The 20,066-nt window shown below is 31.6% G+C and overlaps 1 protein-coding gene and 1 long non-coding RNA gene across 2 annotated transcripts; one reads left to right on the top strand and one right to left on the bottom strand.

Annotated features, from left to right (window-relative positions):
* Positions 1–44: 44 nt before the first annotated feature.
* LOC111407828 lies at positions 45–12,053 on the bottom strand. The gene is made up of 2 exons (XR_002705209.1): positions 11,963–12,053; positions 45–356 (listed from the first exon to the last, which is right to left on the bottom strand). It is a non-coding gene; the product is annotated as an uncharacterized LOC111407828 (long non-coding RNA).
* A 1,297-nt stretch (positions 12,054–13,350) lies between these two features.
* Positions 13,351–16,264, top strand: LOC111407827 (profilin-1-like). The gene is made up of 4 exons (XM_023037514.1): positions 13,351–13,585; positions 14,677–14,814; positions 15,786–15,928; positions 16,001–16,264. Exons 1-3 carry the CDS (start codon positions 13,463–13,465, stop codon positions 15,918–15,920), a joined length of 396 nt encoding a protein of 131 aa, XP_022893282.1. The 5' UTR covers positions 13,351–13,462; the 3' UTR covers positions 15,921–15,928; positions 16,001–16,264.
* Positions 16,265–20,066: the final 3,802 nt, after the last annotated feature.

Here is a 20,066-nt window from a genome sequence, read left to right as displayed (position 1 = left end):
TAAACTAATGAAAATAGTGCACAAGACTTCCAACCTAAGGCAAGGAAAACAATGGAACAAACATGCCATAGTTTAGAATTTATTATCTTCCTTGTCCCTCTAGCAATTCAAATTAAAACTAACCAACAGAAAGGACAAAAGAAAAACCACATCAATATTAACTTAAATCACAACCTTCAGCAACTCTCTGAATTCAAATCATAATTAACTAAAATTAATTTTCTCTGCTCATTAATAACAAATTGCAGACAACGAAAGGCATTATCCGCATTGTTCTCCTCCATAAAACTGATGGTCGAGTTAATGTCCAGAAGAGTAATAATCCCAACGAAGTTTTCCCAATCTGTTGGTTTTCCCTATAAGGATTCAAAATATAAGTAGAGTGATGATAAGACAAAAAAATAGAGGAGGGAAAGGTAGTGGGACAGCAATTTTATAAGTAAAAATTCACTTCAAGTATAAAATTATCACAACATCAATATTAGATTGGTTAATTGAAGTTTATTGAAGATTTTGTGCATAAAAACTTAATTTTCCATCTTCAAAATGGAAATAAATAAACAAACCAAAACAGAATAAAACTGAAATAAACTTATAATTTCTCCAAAAGAGCAAAAAAATATGAACAAATTAAAGGGAATTGTAAGGGCTCAGCCAGAGCAATTTCTATTATCACTATAGCTTCCATCACAATTTTTCCATGTTTTTCCTAGCAAGAAAAAAACTCTCAATCAGAAAAATAAGTAGAACCCAAAAAACCTAAAAATTGCACCAAAAATTTATAGAAGTAGAAACTCAAAAAGACAATAGAAAAAGCCTCATTTTTCTCGAGCTTGATGTAACCAAAGATTTTGAACATTCTAAGAGCATCTTCAGATGAGTGTCTCTCCTTTCCCCACCCCATATTTTCAAAACCTCTTCAAAAACCTTTTACTGTACAGTTAATAGTTTCTTCACGAATTGAATGTCTTGTATGAACCACCACTTTGAAGGCGACAAGCAAATAATCGAAGCGATGGAGACCCACCAACTTCTTCTTCTCCGATAAGCGTGAGGATGAGAAGAGCCGAGAATAATTTAAATTTTAGGGTTTAATTTTAGGTATAATTGTGGCAGAAGCCCTAAACCTTTTAAACACTAACAAACTTTCCCCCTAACCTTTTATTTGTTGAAGGCCGTCACCCCAAACTTTTTTCAAACGTTGTATTTGAAATCCTTTTGGATGATTTCCGTCTAAAATGTTGTCAGTTGGCCATCAAAATAAACTTTGACCACCATTTAATAAATTTAAAAATGTAAAATGGCAACTTTTTATTTACTACATTAAACAATTAAAAAACTTAAATCAAAAATAAAAATAAAAAATGGACCTTCTTCTTCTCCCCACCCCAAATCCCATGTAGTAATTTATTCACATCCACAAATCCCACACGTTAATTTATTCTCTCTCTCAAAGGAATTGGCAAGGATTGCAAAACTGGTGGGATTTGTGTGAGTCTGAGCTTTAGGCAGTGACCATAGCCAAGAAGGAAAATTCCCACTGGAGCCATTGTTCTGAACTTGAAACCTCTCAAGATTTATACATTTATTAATGGATTTATTAGGTAATGTACCATTCAAGAAATCTAAATGTAGACTAAAATTTATTAAACTTTTAGCTTCACGAACTCCAATTGGAAATGAACCAGAAAACTTATTTCTTGAAACACCGAAAGAAACCAAATTAGGGAGAAGCAACTCCAACTTTAGTATTTCACCAATGAGATTATGCTAAGAAAGGTCCAAAATCATTAAACTTTTCAAACCAACAAAGAAATCTGGCATCCGGGTAGGGGAAGATAGCGGTGGCGAATGGCGAAGGCAAATTTATTATTATTGGTTTTAGATTGAGGGGAGTCATGGGGTGGGGTGTGGTTGGGGGGGGAGAGAAGAATAAAATCCTTTTTTTATTTTGTTTTTTATTTAAGTTTTTAAATGTTTAATGTAGTAAATAGAAAATTACCATTTTGCCCTTTAAAAGTGATTAAAAGGTAGTCAAAGTTTATTTTGATGGTCAACAGACGGCATTTTAGACGAAAATCATCCAAAAGAGCCTTAGATGCAATGTTTGGAATGATTTGGTGTGACAACTACAACAAATGAAAGATTGGGAAAAAATCTACTAGTACTTAAAAGGTTTTGAGGCTTTTGTTGCAATTATCCCTTAATTTTGTATAATATCAATTATTTTTTTATTTTTTTTCAATTTTAACTTCAAATATACATTTCATGGGCTGAGTGAATTTTAATTAGGTTTTGGTCTACTTTTTGCAACATCTAACAGACGTTGCAAAAAGTATAATTTTTTGAAATTGAATGTTGCGAAAAATTAAACTTTTCACAACATTTAACTAACCTTGCAAAAAGTAAATTTTTTTTAAATATTTTTGTAACAATCATTGAAAGTTGCAAAAATGGAACTTTTCACAACGCTCAACAAACGTTGCAAAAAAGTTCACTTTACAACAATTAGTAAACGCTGCAAAAGGCTATATATTACAAGTTTCAGTATTATGCATTGAACATTGCTGTTAAGCCAAGTTTTAATAATGTTCAATGAACGTTGCAAAAATTGAAACTTTTCACAACATTCAATAGTTGCGAAAGGTAACATTTGCAACATGTATTTAAAAAAAAATTGTTAAAGCTCAATTATGTTAACTAATGGCAACATTCACTTGTTAAAATGTTGCGATAGACCCCTTTAGCAACACTCAATTAATGAATGTTGCATTTTTAGTGTTGCAAAAGATCGTTTCTGTTGTAGTGCATGTTATAGCACAGCTATTCGTCACAAACAGATTTGTTTTTTCCCCCTAATTTAAGTTGAATTCTACATGATAGGGATTTTGTGTACTCTTTTATCATAAACTGAAGGCTGGAATATTATTCTTGATCTTGCAACAATAAGAAGAGAGCATTGGAGAGAAAAAGATACATATTATGTCTGAAAATACAAATAAAAAAAAATTTGATGCAGAATTTGGATTTCTAGCAAGAGCGATTTGAGATTTCTTCTAGGCTCCATTGAAGACATTTAAGGGGCCAAATTTGATTTTTCGAGCGTCCTCTATCAATTCTATATTTCGATTGATGAATTATCAATTTATTATGCGTGTTTGTAATATGGGTTGACATTCTAAATCTTTTGCATGTAGGAAGCTGATGTAAGCCGCTTGTTGAAGTTATAAATTCAATACTTCTTTTAATTCTCAATATGTGTTGGATAGGTGTCAATGTTTTAATTACCGTTTGAAGGAATGATCAACTTTTAAACGTGTTTGCAATTTATTTTATTTTTTGATGGTTCAAAGTAGGTGTAACTCATAATTGACAATCAACATAAAGTCATATAGATGTTAGGAATAATTGTTTATGCTTTGTGCAATCCAATTGAATAATCTTGTTAGTTAATGTATTTTTATATCTTCGAATTTGAGATAAGAATATATTTCTTGTTATAAGTGAAAATATGTTTAACTCTACTTGAAAGATTTTATTAGAAAAACTTATGATTATTGATTGTCATTTTAATCATAAGTTGACTTAGAGGTGAAATTTTAAAAATTATAATGGATACAAACCATGGAGTTGGATTCCAAGCATAACTTTCTCAATTGATTTTTTTTTTTTTTCCTCCAAACTTTCATTTGCATATTAGTTAGAAAGGTGTTGTATAACCTATTTAGACAATAGTTACTTTATTTCAACCATTAATATATAGTGTGTATTCAATCTAAGCTTGAATTGATTAAATTTAAGTTATATTCTAAATCTTATGAAAGCGATACTCCTTACTCATTTTTCCTATTATTTATCAATAAACTCGTACACTTATGAGATTTCAAGCAAACAGTAGACAATTGTACAAAAAACGGGCAACTCAAACTTTCTCCATGCCATTTTCCATTATTCGTTGATTTATGAATGGCAGACATTCTTCACTTTCTAGCGACCAAAAAAAGTATATCAACTTTCTCCCAGATTTTTCCAATTCCTAGAAGCAAGAATTGTTTGCATAAATAGCTTGTAACTCTAAGCAAGATACTTTCCACGGGTAAATGTATCTCCTTGAGGGTGCTAATGTCATTCTTTCATGACAGTTAGCCCTTATTTGATTTACATTATTTTCAAAATATATTTTTGTCTTTATTCTTTTCGATCACGCATTCTTCAATAAAATAATATTATACACAAATAAAAAAAAATTCTTTATTTTTTTAACTATAAGTTATCCATCAATCTATTATTTAAAAATGTATTCTTAGCCCAAAAATGGGTCTCAAACATGCCCTTAAGTTTAATTTTAATGGTATATGTATGGATTAGGAGTACAATACCTAAAAATGAGGAATCATGCTAAATATACATAAAGATTGACACGATAATTTATACCCATGTGAGTTGACAAGTTTTGGTGTATAGATCTTGACAACGTATTTTTCAATCAATTTGCCAAATTTTGACACGTAGGAAGGTGTCAATCAAGGTGTACACTTTATGTGTGCAAATAGTTTAATTCAAGATTGAGTCTTTAGAGTTAAAATCATTAGACAAGTTATTAAACAAACTCTGCTTGGGAAGAATTTATAAGTAACTTCATTGATAAGTGGTGAATAAGTACATAATACTTGTAGATCTAGTAAAATGTGCGGTCGGAAATAAATTAGATCAAAAGGAGGCATTATCTTTATGCCAATTTGACATGAGAGTGAGAATAGCCCATTCTATAATTTGTTAATGAAATAGGTCGACACACTTAGAGTGTGTTTGATTGCAAGCGGTGAAATTTATATGGAAATAAAATAAATTTTAGACAATTGAATTGTCTAGAAATTATTTGCATGAAAATTGTCAATTAAATGTATTTGATTTATATTATTTTCAATTTAGAAAATATTATACTTGTTTTTTTATTGGTGGGTAGGTGGGAGAAAGAGGAAATAAATGAAAGACAGTGAATTACCAGAAAATAAAAACCTAATCCTTTAAAAATATATATTTTCCTTGTTTTCATTGAAAATATGATTTAGTGAATAAAAGTAGGAAAATATTATAGAAAAAATATCAATCAAACAGTATAAAAGTATGAATTTAGATGGAAAAATGAGCCCTTTCAAATAATTATATTCTCTAATTTTCATTGTAAGCACTTTAGCAACTGCTGTGAATGAATATAATGTTGAGAAAAATGTAGGGAAATCTGAAAAGTTAATGAACTCCAAGGCACGAAAAAAAAGTTATCTTTTAAGAGATGTTTCTCCCTTATCCAACAAAGTCACAATTGGGGTATGATAGAAAATTTCTCTCAGGATACAATGGAGACGTTTGATTCAAATTGTGACTATTTGATCAAACCAAGAGACACTCGAAAAGAACTGATTGATGCCAAGAGAAAGAAAGAAGAATAATATTTTAATGTATTTGCAAATGAGAATTCGCCCAGAATTTATAGAAACTGAGGCAACTGTTTGAATAGGTGTATCCCTTGAAATCCTTGCGTACATCTATTGGAAGTGACTTTTAAAAATGAACAGATGTACCTATTCAAAAACATTTGAAAATAAAATTCTCTTTCGGGAGCGTTGCCCCCGAGCCCCCACGACCCCCACGACCTGACCGGGCATTTATAGAAACTAAGGCAACTGTTTGAATAGGTCGAACCTCATTGCGCAGTGACAAACACTAATCCGAGTGGCAAATCATTCGCAAAACAAAAAATTAAACACATGCAAAATGATGAAAAATATCTAACATATCCCCCCTATTTTTCAAAATTTTGATTTAGAAAAGATGAAACGGCTGCATCACAAAAATTGATTGCCTACGTACCCTTAACGGGATCAAGCCACCGTAGTTCATGTTAACACACACAAAAGTCATCATCGAAGGAAATCGTACATAAATGAAAGTAGCTTTTGACTTTGAACTTTCACTTAGTGTAAACAACTCAAAGTTTTGTCAAGGTGCTATGGTGAACGAATCTTGAACCAAGGACCCTATCATGACTAGCCAGAGTCATTACACATACTATTCCGATAAAAAGGAGTGTCTCTTTTATACCAACGCATTAATGGCCTTGCGTATATCTCGAATTTCATGAGTGCTTTAGAGACGGTCTAAATCTCATAGAAAACGACCTGACTTTCTCACTTACATAGGTAAGTTCTTTATAAAGTAATTCTACGAGTTACTTTCTCTCTCAATAGAACTTATTATGGAATTAAATCCATCCTCAACCATGCAGAATACATACACTAGAGATTTTATGAATGGGTTTGAACTAATACTCTAGTGTCTCATCTAAGTTAGACTTTAACTTGTTTGTACCCTTTGAACTTTGTTTATATTTCAAAACATAAGTAGGGTTCCCATTAAAGCTAACTGAAGTTACGTAGACCTCAATCCCATTCCTTTCGATGTTTTCGCAATCATCTCTCTAGCCAATCCTTTTGTCAAAGGATCTGCTAGGTTATTCTTCGACTCTACATATTCAACGGTGATTACTCCTTGCTTAAATAATCCTCGAAGAGACTGATGTCTAATACTGAGATGTCATTGCTTACCATTGTAAGTCTTGTTTGCTACCGAATACAAAGCAGCTTTACTATCACAATAGATCATCACAGCTGGAGATGGTTTCTCCCACAATGGGATATCTATTAGTAAATTTCTTAGCCATTCAGCTTCTTTACTTGCATCAGCCAAAGCAATAAATTCTGCCAACATAGTCGAATCTGAGACGCATGTTTGTTTCTTAGAACACCAAGAAACAGTTGCATCTCCTAAAGTAAAAATCCAACCTATTGTGGATTTAGAATTCGATTCTATGTTGTTCCAACTTGCATCGCTGTATCCTTCAAGTACAGCGGGAAATCCACGATAATGTAATCCATAATCAATAGTTCCTTTCAAGTTTCTTAGGATTCTTGAAACCGCATTCCAATGTTCTTTTCCTAGATTACTAGTGAATCGACACAATATGCCAACCGCATATGCAATATCTGGTCTTGTGCAGTGCATAGCATACATAAGACTTCCAATCACACTTGCATATTGGTCATAAGATCTACTAGTATTTTTCATTAACTTAATACTAGGATCTATCAAAGTTGATGCGGGTTTATGACCCATATGACCATATCTTTTAAGGATATTTTCAATATAATGAGATTGATTCAGCAATATGCATCCATCTTTTCTTATTATTTTAATCCCTAAGATCACACTTGCTTCGCCTAAATCCTTCATGTCGAAGTTAGACTCTAGCAATTGTTTGGTCTCCTTAACACTTTCTAAGTTAGGACAAAAAATAAGCATGTCATCTACATACAAGCAAATAAGAGTACATGTACCATTTCTACATGTAGAATAGATACATTTATCTGCTTCATTAACCTTGAAACCGTTAGACAACATTACTTTATTAAACTTTTCATGCCATTGCATAGGGGCTTGTTTTAAACCATAAAGAGACTTGACTAGTTTACAAACCTTCTTTTCTTGTCCAGGTAAAACAAAACCCTCGGGTTGCTCCATATATACTTCTTCCTCCAAATCACCATTTAGAAAAGCCGTTTTTACATCCATTTGATGGACAACTAAATTGTGAGTTGAAGCAAGAGATAGCAACACGCGGATGGAAGATATCCTTGCTACGGGAGCATAAGTATCAAAATAATCTATGCCATGACGTTTTTTAAAACCTTTAGCTACTAATCGAGCTTTATACTTATTTATAAAGCCATCTGCATTTAATTTCCTCTTGAAAATCCATTCACAACCTATTGGTTTAGAACCACGAGGTAAGTCAACCAGTTTCCATGTTTGATTTGACATAATGGATCTCATTTCATCATTGATTGCTTCTTTCCAAAGCACAGCATCTCGAGAGGAAATAGCTTCTGAATATGTGACAGGATCACTATCATCATTGAGCATTAGCTTAGTCTGATGTATAATATTATTTACATCACCTTCTAGCAAATAAGTCACAAATTTAGATCCAAAAGATTTTTCTTTCCTTTGTCTCTTACTCCTTCTAGGTTCTATTTCCGATTGTGGTTCAACAGAAGTATCATCAAGAGATTCTTCATGAACTCTCTTTGAAGAACTAGAAGTAGCATTATCTTTAGTTTGCATAGTTGAAGACTTGTATATATTTTCAAAAAATTCAGCATCAACTGATTCTATAACATCATTGGATTCTAACTTCAGAAACCTATAAGCAGTACTATTTTTTGCATAACCTATGAATACACATTTATAAGTTTTATTTCCTAATTTAGTAATATCTGGATTTGATTTTCTCACATATGCGAGACATCCCCACACCTTGAGACGGCTAATATTAGGTTTCCGATTGAACCACAATTCATATGTAGTTTTGTTAATCTTCTTCATAGGAATCCTATTTAGAGTATAACATGTACTTAAAATTGCTTCACCCCACCATTGATTAGGTAAACCAGAACTAATAAGCATGCAATTCACCATTTCAACTAAAGTCCGATTTTTCCTTTCTGCTACTCCGTTTGATTCTGGCGAATATGGTGGAGTAAACTCGTGAACTATGCCATTAGTTTCACACAATTTTGCTAATTCTGCTACTTGGTATTCACCTCCTCTATTAGAACGTAGGACTTTAATTTTTCGGTTTAATTGATTTTCCACTACTGCTTTATAAATAAGAAATTTGCTTAAAACTTCATCTTTACTTTTTAGTAAGTATACATAAGCATATTTCGAAAAATCATCTATAAAGATCACAAAGTACTTGTTCCCTCCACGTGAAACTTTACTATGCAGATCAGCCACATCAGAATGTATAAGACCAAGTAATTCAGATGTTCGCATAACAGATTTATGTGGTTTACACATTATTTTACCTTGAACACATATATCACATTTGTTAACATCATCAAACTTACATTTAAGAATAATTCCTAAATTATGCATGTTCTTAATGGATTTATAATTTATGTGGCCTAATCTAGCATGCCATAACGGTAAAGAATCAACAGTATAAGCAAAGTTATGATTTATTAGATTCATTTTGAACATACCATTATATGAGTAACCTTTTCTGACAAATACATTATTCTTAGATACTATAAGGCTATCAGACTTAATTACAAGCTTAAAACCTGCCTTGTTAAGGCGATCCCCAGAAATCAAGTTCTTGGTCATTTCAGGCACATGGAGAACTTCTGCCAAAGTCAGATTCTTTCCCGAAGTGAATTTCAGTTCAATTGATCCAACTCCAACAACTTTGGTACGAACATTGTTACCCATTTTTACTTCTCTTCCATCGGTGCATTTTTTGTAAGTCTTGAATTGAGATTTGTCATTACTTACATGAATTGTAGCTTCGGTATCCAGCCACCATCCTACTTCAAATCCAACTGAGTTGGCTTCTTCCACCACAGCAACAAAGTTTGGATCATGATTTCCATCAGTCACATTTACTTGATCCTTCTTTGTTTTTTCGTTCTTTGCCTTCTCGTCTTTTATTCGATGTCGGCATTCACAAGCAATATGACCAGATTTCTTGCAGTAGAAACAATCCCCCTTGAATTTTTTCTTAAAGGTTTCTGCATAATCTTCCTTAGAACTGGAATTTTTACGCTTCTTGTTACCCTTATGATTTCCTTGAACCATGTTTTCCTTTTCTGCCACTTGATCATTATTCTCTCATTTACGAGAGTCTTCCTCAATACGCAAATGACGCATGAGGGATTCCAAGGTATGCTTGGTTTCATCATGTTTGAGTTTCTTTTTATAGCCATCCATGAACTTGGTAATTTTGCAATAATGGCTCCAACTTGAAATGCATCAGGGAAAACAATTTCAGCAATCTTAAGATTACTAACAATAAGTTGTAATTCATGTACCTGGGCAAGAACAGACTTACTGTCCGTCATCTTGAAATCAAAGTAATTACCGATCAAGAATTTCTGGTTGCTTGCTTCTTCAATACGATACTTGTTGTCCAATGCCAGCCACAATTCGTTTGCTGTTCTGATAGTCCTGTGTGCGCTGTAAACAGAATCTGATAGTGCATTCAGAATATGGCCTCTACACAGAAAATCATCATCTTTCCGTTTCTTCCGCTGTTCCTATAATTCCTTCTTGCGTTCATCTGAATCATCTGCTTTTTCTTCTGGAATAGGCGCGAGATCATCACTCAGAATGTAGGACAGTTTGATTGCTGTCAAGAAGAATAAAACCTTCTCCTGCCAACGCGTGTATTTATGTCCATCAAACCGATCAAGACGAATCAAATCTTGATTCATGACTTGAATTGAGGGTGCCACAGATTCATTTACTGTCAGATCTTGAAACGAAGACATCTCTTAAAACTGTTGAGAAAAATGTAGGGAAATCTGAAAAGTTAATAAACTCCAAGGTACGAAAAAAAAATGTTATCTTTTAAGAGATGTTTCTCCCCTATCTAACAAAGTCACAATTGGGGTATGATAGAAAATCTCTCTCAAGATACAATGGAGACGTTTGTTTCAATTGTGACTATTTGATCAAACCAAGAGACACTCGAAAAAAATTGATTGATGCCAAGAGAAAGAAAGAAGAATAATATTTTAATGTATTTGCAAATGAGAATTCGCCCAGAATCCATAGAAACTGAGGCAACTGTTTGAATAGTTCGAACCCCGTTGCACAGCGGCAAACACTAATTTGGGTGGCAAATCATTCGCAAAACAAAAAATTAAATACATGCAAAATGATGAAAAATATCTAACATATAAGTTCTCCATCAGCCTTCGAAAAAATCATGCAATTTTTTCGAATATTTTTTACAATCAAATACTCTTAGTGTCCGTTTGATTGCGAGAATGGAATTTGAGTGGAAAGAAAAATGAATTGTAGGGAATTGAATTGTCTAAAACTTGTTTTAGTGGAATTGTCAATTAATAGTATTTGATTAGTATAATTTTTCACTTGAAAAATGTTGAAATAAAAGTGTCTTTTGGTGTTCGTTTGACTTTATTTTTAATGAAATTGTCAATTTAAGAGATATTCTCTTTTACAATTATTCCTAAAATTTGTTTTTATTGCAAAAAATAAAAGAAAAAAACCAAAAATCATCTATCTTTTGGTATTCATTTGACTTTGTTTTACATGAAATTCTCAATTTAAGGAATATCATTTTTTACGATTATTCCTAAGAATTGTTTCCATTGTCAAAAAACCACCAAAGCGGTAGGAAAACCAAGAAATGGTAACCATGTGGGCAAAGCAAGAATTCCAATTGCCAAGAAAATTTTTGCAATCGAATAAGCAAAAAGTGGAAGATGGAATTCCTTTTTCTATTTTTCATGAAAAAAATGATGAATCAAACATAGCCTTATTGTAAAAGAAAATATGCATAATATTTTGAAGAGTTCGAAAAAATTGCATGATTTTTTCCAAGGGCGGAGCCAGGGTTTGAGTTCAGTGCAGGCATCATTTTTTGACATCGAACGTCAAGGTTTTGGTTATGGATTTAATGATAAAAAAATAAAACAATATTACAATAATATTAAAAACGATATAATTTATATATTAAACTTGTTCCTTGCGAGTTTTCATATTTTGATATCGTCGTACAATAACTTCATCATTGGGCTTCAAAAATATATCTTTCTCTACCCTTTAAACATTTGATGTCCAATTATTACTGGAAGTGAGTGAGAGTAATTCATAATGACAAAAGGATCACAAATTCACAATGTCCAATTCAGTAATTCACAATTCCACATAATGAATTCACAGCGTAATATCATTATATACTATCAATACACTGCAATTCACATTTCACAATGCAATTCACAATTCACAATTTCACATTATCAATTCACCGTCCAATTCGCAATTTCATAGTGCAATTTATACTATTTCCAAATCTTAAGCAACTTGAACTTACAATTTCACAATCCACTGGATGGAAGCCAAGAAGTCTTCAATCTGCTGTCCCTGTATGTGCCTCTTCGAGCAATCGAAGTTCAAAATGCTAATTTCATTTCGTACGTTAAAGACCAAAAAAAATATATCATTACAATTTGCACAAATCGAAATAACAACAAATAAAAGGGAAAAAAATTCAAATCACTACTGCTGAAAAATTAAAATTCGACTTCACCTTCTTCAGTTCTTCTAGCTTCTTCTTTCGTTGGGCTGGCTGGAAGAAAGATAGTCGATTCCAATGGCGGTTGGCAGTATAAGGAGCAGCGGGGAAATAGTGACTAGAGTCAGAGACAGAGATTAGAGCCCCTAATATAGGAGATGTGGGGGGACTAGAACTGGAATGGAGGTCGCAACTCATGAACGCGAAGGGAAGGGAAGGAGACGAATTCACAAGAGTCGAGAGATGCGAAGGGAAGGGAAGGGAATGGTTTTGATTTCAGTTTTCAAATGAAATGAAGAGGAAAACGGGTTAATTGATTTATGATTCCGGGTTAGGGTTAGTAGGTCAGTAAACGGGTCGTAGGCTGTGGGCAATTGGACATCTCTCTAGGCTAAAAGACGGGAAATGGGCTAAAAAAATAAAAATAATAATAATAATTCTGGGCCTAATGGGGCTCTGCCCCTGATTTTTTCGAGCAATTTTTTCGAAGGCCGATGGAGAACTTAGGGTGTATTTGATACACCCAAAATTTCTATTGAAAATCAATTCCAACTTCCACTTTTGCATTGTTTGATAGCATTTTTTTTTTATCTAGAGTTCATTTTCCATTTTTTTTGCTACCTAAGTTAAATTCTACATATTCCTTGAATTGGAATATGGTGAGAATTCCAATTCCAATCACTATACCAGTTTTTTCTTCTTTTTTTTTATTGCAATGGAAACAAATTCTAAGAATTATTGTAAAAAAATATTTCCCTTTAATTGACAATTTTCATGTAAAATAAAGTCAAACGAACACAACAAGATAGATAATTTTCTTGTTTTTTTTTTGACAATGGAAATAAGTTTAATTCCCAATACCAATAAATTCTATTTCTTTAATTGACGATTTTCATATAAAATAGAGCTAAACGAACACTAAAAAACACTTTTATTTCAACATTTTTCACATGAAAAATTATATCAATCAAACGCAATAATTTATAATTATCAAGAAAACAATTTCTAAATAATTCAATTTCCTAGAATTTATTTTCTTTCCACCTAAATTCTATCTTCGTAATTAAACGGACTTAAAGCGCTTACAAATTACAATGAATTTTAGATAATATAATTATTTCAAAAGGGCAAAAAAGAGATTACACAGCATCCAGATCCTGCGGATTGCAACCATAAAAGGTGAGGATTGTTGAAAGATTACCGCACCATTCCATTCCGTGGCCTCTCTCTCATTTTACATCAATCAAATTTGATAAATATAGTACTTCCTCCACTAACTTTCGAAAAAGTCAATCCAAGATGTCGTGGCAATCATACATAGACGACCACTTGATGGCCGATATTGAGGGTAACCACCTCACCTCAGCCGCCATCATCGGCCATGACGGTAGCGTCTGGGCACAGAGCGCCAATTTCCCTCAGGTCTGAAATATTGTTTTTTGGATCTGAATTTTTTGTGGGTTTTTCTTATTATGACCTGATTTTGGAGATCGGTTAACACTTAGTTGTTTTTACGCATTTTGTATTGGATTGAACTCGATTTATGTTTGATCCAGTTATTGGGTTATATATATATATATATATATATTATTGATCGTGTTTTGAGTTTTGATTGATAATAATCAAGCTTAAGTAATCATGTGAATATGTGGATTGCCAGTTTTTTAGATACGGTCTGTTTGATTTGGGTGGAAAGAAACGGGAATTGAATTGTGTAGAATTTGTTTGAGTGTGAATTGTCAATTAATAGTGTTTAATTAGTATAATTTTTCATCTGAAAAATATTAAAATATAATTGTCTTTTGGTGTTCGTTTCACTATTTTTTTTATGGAAATTGTCAATTTAAAAGATATCAACTTCTACAATTATTCCTAGAATTTGTTTCCATTATCCAAAAAAAAAAAAAAAATCCAAAAATCATCTATTGGTGTTCGTTTGGCTTTGTTTTACATGAAAATTGTCAATTTAAAGGATATCATTTTTTACAATTCTTCCTAGAATTTGCTTCCATTGCCAAAAAAAAAAAAAAAAAAAGTTAGTGAGAATTGATTTTCCTTGTTTTCATGGAAAATGCATCACGTGAGGTAGAAAATGGAAAAGAAATTGCCTAGAAAATTTTACACATCAAACACTACAAAAAGTTGGAAAATGGAAAAAAATTTCTTGGAAAATGTACCATATCAAACGAACCCTTATGTTTTACTGATTTTAAGAACATGACTTTTGATTTATTTAACAGAGATGTCAAATCCTTTTTGTTGAACCGAATTCATATAGTGACTTTGATGATTGCAATATGGAAGCTGATAATATATATTGGGTGGATTTGGATATCAATTTGTAAGAAAATATAAGAAATGTAATTGTTGATCCTGTGGAAAGAAGCTGATAATTTTTATCACAAGTGATTAATTTTATTTTATTATTCTTTTTAGTGGGAATAGTGAATTGTGATATATTTATGGGTGGACCGAAGCCCTTTATAGCTTTTTGTATTGATGCTGTTGTATAGTTCAAGCCTGATGAGATAACTGGAATCATGAATGACTTTGAGAATCCCGGGTCGCTTGCTCCTACTGGATTGTACCTTGGTGGCACTAAATACATGGTGATTCAAGGTGAAGCAGGGGCTGTCATCCGAGGGAAGAAGGTATTATTTCTTAACCCCTGTTTGAGCCCCATTTTTTCAAGAATGCATTTTTTCTAATCTCGTTCTCAACCACACATTCTCTCATAAAATAATGATAAACGTATTTCAAAAAATTTTTCTTACTTTTTAATCACACATTCTCCAAAAAATCACTATTCTATAATACGTTTTACCCCAAAAAATGGGGATCAAACAGGGGCTTAAAGTGTTTGCACACTTAATATAAAGAAACTAGAATGCATTTATCATGTTGCCCAAATCTGGAAAATGGATTAGCAGCTGCAAGAAAAAAGGATATAGTTCCTTAGCCTTATATATTCTTTGACAAATATCTATTTCTATTGCTCTTTTACAATTGCTACTTGCGCAATAGTAAAATTCGTGAACATAGAAATAGCAGAAGCATTTTTGACAGAACTTTTGAAAAGTCAAAAGTTGTTTCTGAAACTAAGAAATTGCTTTTGAATACGTTTGGATAATTTTCTGGATTATATATGATTTTAGAAGAAGTTGGTCTAAGGTAGTTAAAGCCCAGTAAAATTGTCCCAGTATGCACGCAGTTAAGGTAGTAAATATTTTTGAGGTGGGTATGTCTCACATAGCGTTGAAATTGATCTTCTTGTTAATACTATGTATAGTCAGCACACTCTGATACGTCACACGTGTGTTGCATTAATCAGAGGAGTTTATCTCAAAATTGATTTATTTCTAAAGCTATTGGAAGGACCTGATCCCTAACCATTTAATTAATAACATCTGTGTTGTCTAGTCGCTATCTTGTACATGACATATATGTTGCATTAATCAGAGTTTATTTCAAAGTGGATCTATTTTGAAAGCTATAGGGATGACCAGATCCCCTAATCATTTAGTTAAAAGTAGTAATTACAACTTTGAAGCTGTAGCCCTTGACAAGCTGTGGTTGTGGTGGCTGTGCCCTTTTCTTTTCCTGATATGTTGTTTCGATTCAGGGACCGGGTGGCGTGACTGTGAAAAAGACCACCCAGGCCTTAATAATTGGCATCTATGATGAGCCTATGACTCCTGGCCAGTGCAACATGGTTGTTGAGAAGATTGGTGATTATCTTGTTGATCAGGGCCTTTAATTATTTTGGTAAGTAAATTTCCTTTCCGGGCGTCTATGTTTCTACTACAATTGCGACTGATTGACTGTTATGTTTTGCAGCGAAATCTCTATACAAATATTCGGTGTTGTGGGTTCTTGGTCTTGATAAAATGAGTTTGGTGTTTGCGAAGTGAGTGATAGTTTTCTCTTCCTAAGTTCGATTGAGTTGTCTTTGCGTTCCCCTGCTTATGAAGATTGTTGTCATGACTTCGTACGAGTAAATTATGTATTTTTGGTTTGTTTTTTTAATGGATATTTGATTTCATAGACACCCTTTGCAAATATTAGTATTTGGCTGGTATGATAAGCGTATTTGTCGTTTTATTGCTTTGAAATGGTAAAAAGTTTTAAAGATGGTATGTGGAGTATCAAGCTCAAGAGCCACGAGCTCGGGGACGAGCCGAGAAGAGCTCTCGAGCCGCTCGCAAGCTTATGATTTTTTTAATTTTTAATTAATTTATTTTTTTTGGTTGTGAATTTTCACATTTTTGGACTTTTTTTTTTTTTTTTTTTTTTTTTTTTTATTTTTTTTTTTTTTTTTGTAAACTTTCATATTTTTTGACGAGCCCACTAGTCGAGCTCGTGGGCTCGTGTGCCCACGAGCCGAGCAGGCTCGGCTGTGGGATTGAGCCCCTTAACGAGCGCGAGCCGCGGCTCTGTCTCTTGACCCGTTTGACATCCCTAAATGTTCGTATATGTATTTTATATTGCTTTAAAGTGTCAATATCTAATGTGTTTTGTGTGAGTGTGTGTATATTCCCCTAAGATTACTATTGGAATTGGGCTACTCTCTATATTAGTAAACATATACTTAGAGCTTGTTTGGTACAGATTTTAAGTCAATTAAAATCAATTTTTAGACTATTATTTCACTATTTCAACCTTCGTTTTTGAATTCCTTTTTCACAAGTAGAACTTACTTTATCTCTAACGGTCAAAAAATCAATTATCAAATCTCTACTGAAGCATTTAGCTAAAAACTCAACTCACACTCATGGGAACACATGAATCTTAGCTGACGTTATGCCATATCATTCATCATAAATAAACACATTAGGAATTGCATGTGATTAAGAAATTGTAAACTCTAAAATATTGAAACTTCAACAAATTCCAAAGTGATTGATTGATTTTAAGAAGCTACAAAAAATTTCGATCTTTCCAACTTAAATTTTATCGATCCATTTTTCTCAGTGAAAATAACAATAAATTAAATGAATTAAAAAGCAAGTTTACAATTGATCAAATTTATTTAAAATAAGTTTATATTTGATCCACTTTCTCTAGGAAATTATTTTTTCTCAAATTCAATTTCAATTACACATTCTTTCAGTAAAATAATTTTGCATTTTTTTCAATGAAAAATGTTTTCCAACCTTTGAAAATATGTTTAGTTTTTCTTATTTTTGAGGAAAATATCTTCTTTTCTAATAAACATTTTTCATACTAATCAAACACTTTATAAAAAATTTCAAGAGATTCTCTAAATACAAAATACTCTTTATTTTAAAGGGATAAAAGCATATCTAAGTGACTTTTTACTTTTAAAAAAGCATATTTTATAGTGTATTTGATTCTCCTAATTCTCTCTGTCTAATGTACAAGAATCGCATTTAATGAGTTTCAGATTTCAACATTCTACTTCTTCAACTATTGAAACCACATTTAAATGGATTGATTTGTTAAATTAAAATACAAAGAGAAATCAATAAACATTTCTTAAAATAAAAAGTCAAATTAGTGTCTAAAAATTTAGAGATGATATGTAGCAGATTAATATTATTCATAGTCATTCACTACGGTAGTTTTCCTACATGCACTGTGACAGTGAGTGACTGCAGCATTATTATGTATGTAATGCATAAGATGCCATATCTTTCTTGAAGATGCTTTAATATAATGGACATGCCGGCCCTAATATTTTGGGGCGTTATGCTAATTTCAAATTGGAGCCTTATATTTTGAGTCTCACTGTATAGAGTTTTAACTTGTTTGATAAAGATTAAGCCATTGTTTGAGCCCCATTTTTCAATCAAAATAATTTTTCAACAGTAATTTGACATCATTTCAACCACACATTTCTCAATAAAATATTATTACACTTAAATCCAAATTTTTTTCTTATTTTTAACCACACATTCTACGCACTATTTCAAACTACATTTTTTGGGAAATATTGGCCTCAAACAACCCTTAAAATCAAAATTTTGGTAGATTTTGATAGAAGTAGATAAAATATGTGGATTTAAACTCTTGGAACTTGTTGATTTTGATTTAGATTAAAATATGAATTTTAATCGATACCAAATAGAGGCTTAATATAATTATAAAGAATCTAACACAGACAACTAAGTCCCAAAATTTGAAGAGAAAATTAATAAAATATCAAATTTCAACCAATAAACAAATTATAAGTAAAGTTTGGCAAACAGAATTACAATGCAATGGTAAAGGGGTGTACTAATTTGTATGATTACTTTCGCACTGTCATTCTTTCAAATAAAACTGAATATACATTTGAGTGATTTATGTACAAAATTGGAGAATATTACTACAAAAGATAGTGTAAAAAATAATGAACATGATGATCAAATACAAACGAGATTCTAATTTTATATTAATTTATAAGAAATTAATTTAAAATAAGAAGTATCTGTATGAACAAGAATAAAGAATTATTAAATTCAATGTACTTTCAGCAAACATATTTTTGGGAAATATTGGCCTCAAACAACCCTTAAAATCAAAATTTTGGTAGATTTTGATAGAAGTAGATAAAATATGTGGATTTAAACTCTTGGAACTTGTTGATTTTGATTTAGATTAAAATATGAATTTTAATCGATACCAAATAGAGGCTTAATATAATTATAAAGAATCTAACAAAGACAACTTAAGTCCCAAAATTTGAAGTGAAAAATAACAAAATGTCAAATTTCAACATTCAATACAAATTATAAGTAAAGTTTGGCAAACAGAATTACAATGCAATGGCAAAGTGGTGTACTAATTTGTATGATTACTTTTGCACTGTAATTATTTCAAATAAAATTGAATATACATTTGAGTGATTTATGTACAAAATTGGAGAATATTACTACAAAAGATAGTGTAAAAAATAATGAACATGATGATCAAATACAAACGAGATTCTAATTTTATATTAATTTATAAGAAATTAATTTAAAATAAGAAGTATCTGTATGAACAAGAATAAAGAATTATTAAATTCAATGTACTTTCAGCAAACATATAAAAATATTATTATCATGAGATTAAAACAAAACAATATAATAACAACATATATACTCTATAGTTTATGTTTTTAATGTAAAGGGAGATAATTTATATCTTGTTAGGTTGAAAAAATAATGATTGGTGATTGTTGGACATGGAAAAGACAAGAGACTTTTTGTCTAATTAGAAAAAGAAAATGAATGTCTATAAGATAAAGCGTCGACTTAATTATTAATAGGGAAAGTAATGTTTGTATAAATAAATGTAAGCGATAAGTTTGTTGTTATATATATATTTTAAAGATTTTTGTATTTTCAATTTTTATTAGTTTCTCATGTTTTCATACGATAGTTCTATTTTCATAATTTCATAAATATAATTTTTAATTTTTTTCAACCAACCAATTAACTAGAGCTGAATAACGAAACCATCAAACCGCAAAATCGAACCGAAACCGTTTTCCTGAAATCGTTGGTTTGGTTCCATGTGGATCCGTCAACGTTTTCATTTTAAACCGAACCAAACCACTTCGAAGTGGTTTGGTTTAGGTTTCAATCTTTGCAAACCGTTTACCAAAAAAAATTGAAAATAAACTAAATTTTATTTAACCCAATTAAAACTTAACACATTTTAATTAAAAAGATACATCTATATTAGACATAATTCAATTAAACTCAAATTGACAATTATACATCTCAATTAATTAATTAATCATATCCAATCATTCATGAGTCATCACAACTGTGAATGTAAAACCCTCAAATTGGTTATAGTGTTGAACAACTAATGCTAAATCACATCCATTGATTCTCCATTACAATTGAGCAAACAATAAAATCTAGATTTTACTTCAAATGTGCACATTTTATTTATTTCTAATAATTTTTTC

This window comes from Olea europaea, chromosome 13 (assembly GCF_002742605.1).
Source record: "Olea europaea var. sylvestris chromosome 13, O_europaea_v1, whole genome shotgun sequence".
NCBI lineage: Eukaryota > Viridiplantae > Streptophyta > Magnoliopsida > Lamiales > Oleaceae > Olea > Olea europaea.
Note: the sequence above shows the minus strand (reverse complement) of the source record. Positions and strands in the feature narration are given on the sequence as shown.

What these genes read in the sequence shown, in the direction of transcription:
- LOC111407827 (XM_023037514.1), top strand. Translation starts at nt 13,463, where the DNA reads ATGTCGTGGCAATCATACATAGACGACCACTTGATGGCCGATATTGAG. An exon ending in AGAGCGCCAATTTCCCTCAG is followed by an intron (nt 13,586 to 14,676) that starts GTCTGAAATATT and finishes GCTGTTGTATAG; the next exon opens with TTCAAGCCTGATGAGATAAC. An exon ending in CTGTCATCCGAGGGAAGAAG is followed by an intron (nt 14,815 to 15,785) that starts GTATTATTTCTT and finishes GTTTCGATTCAG; the next exon opens with GGACCGGGTGGCGTGACTGT.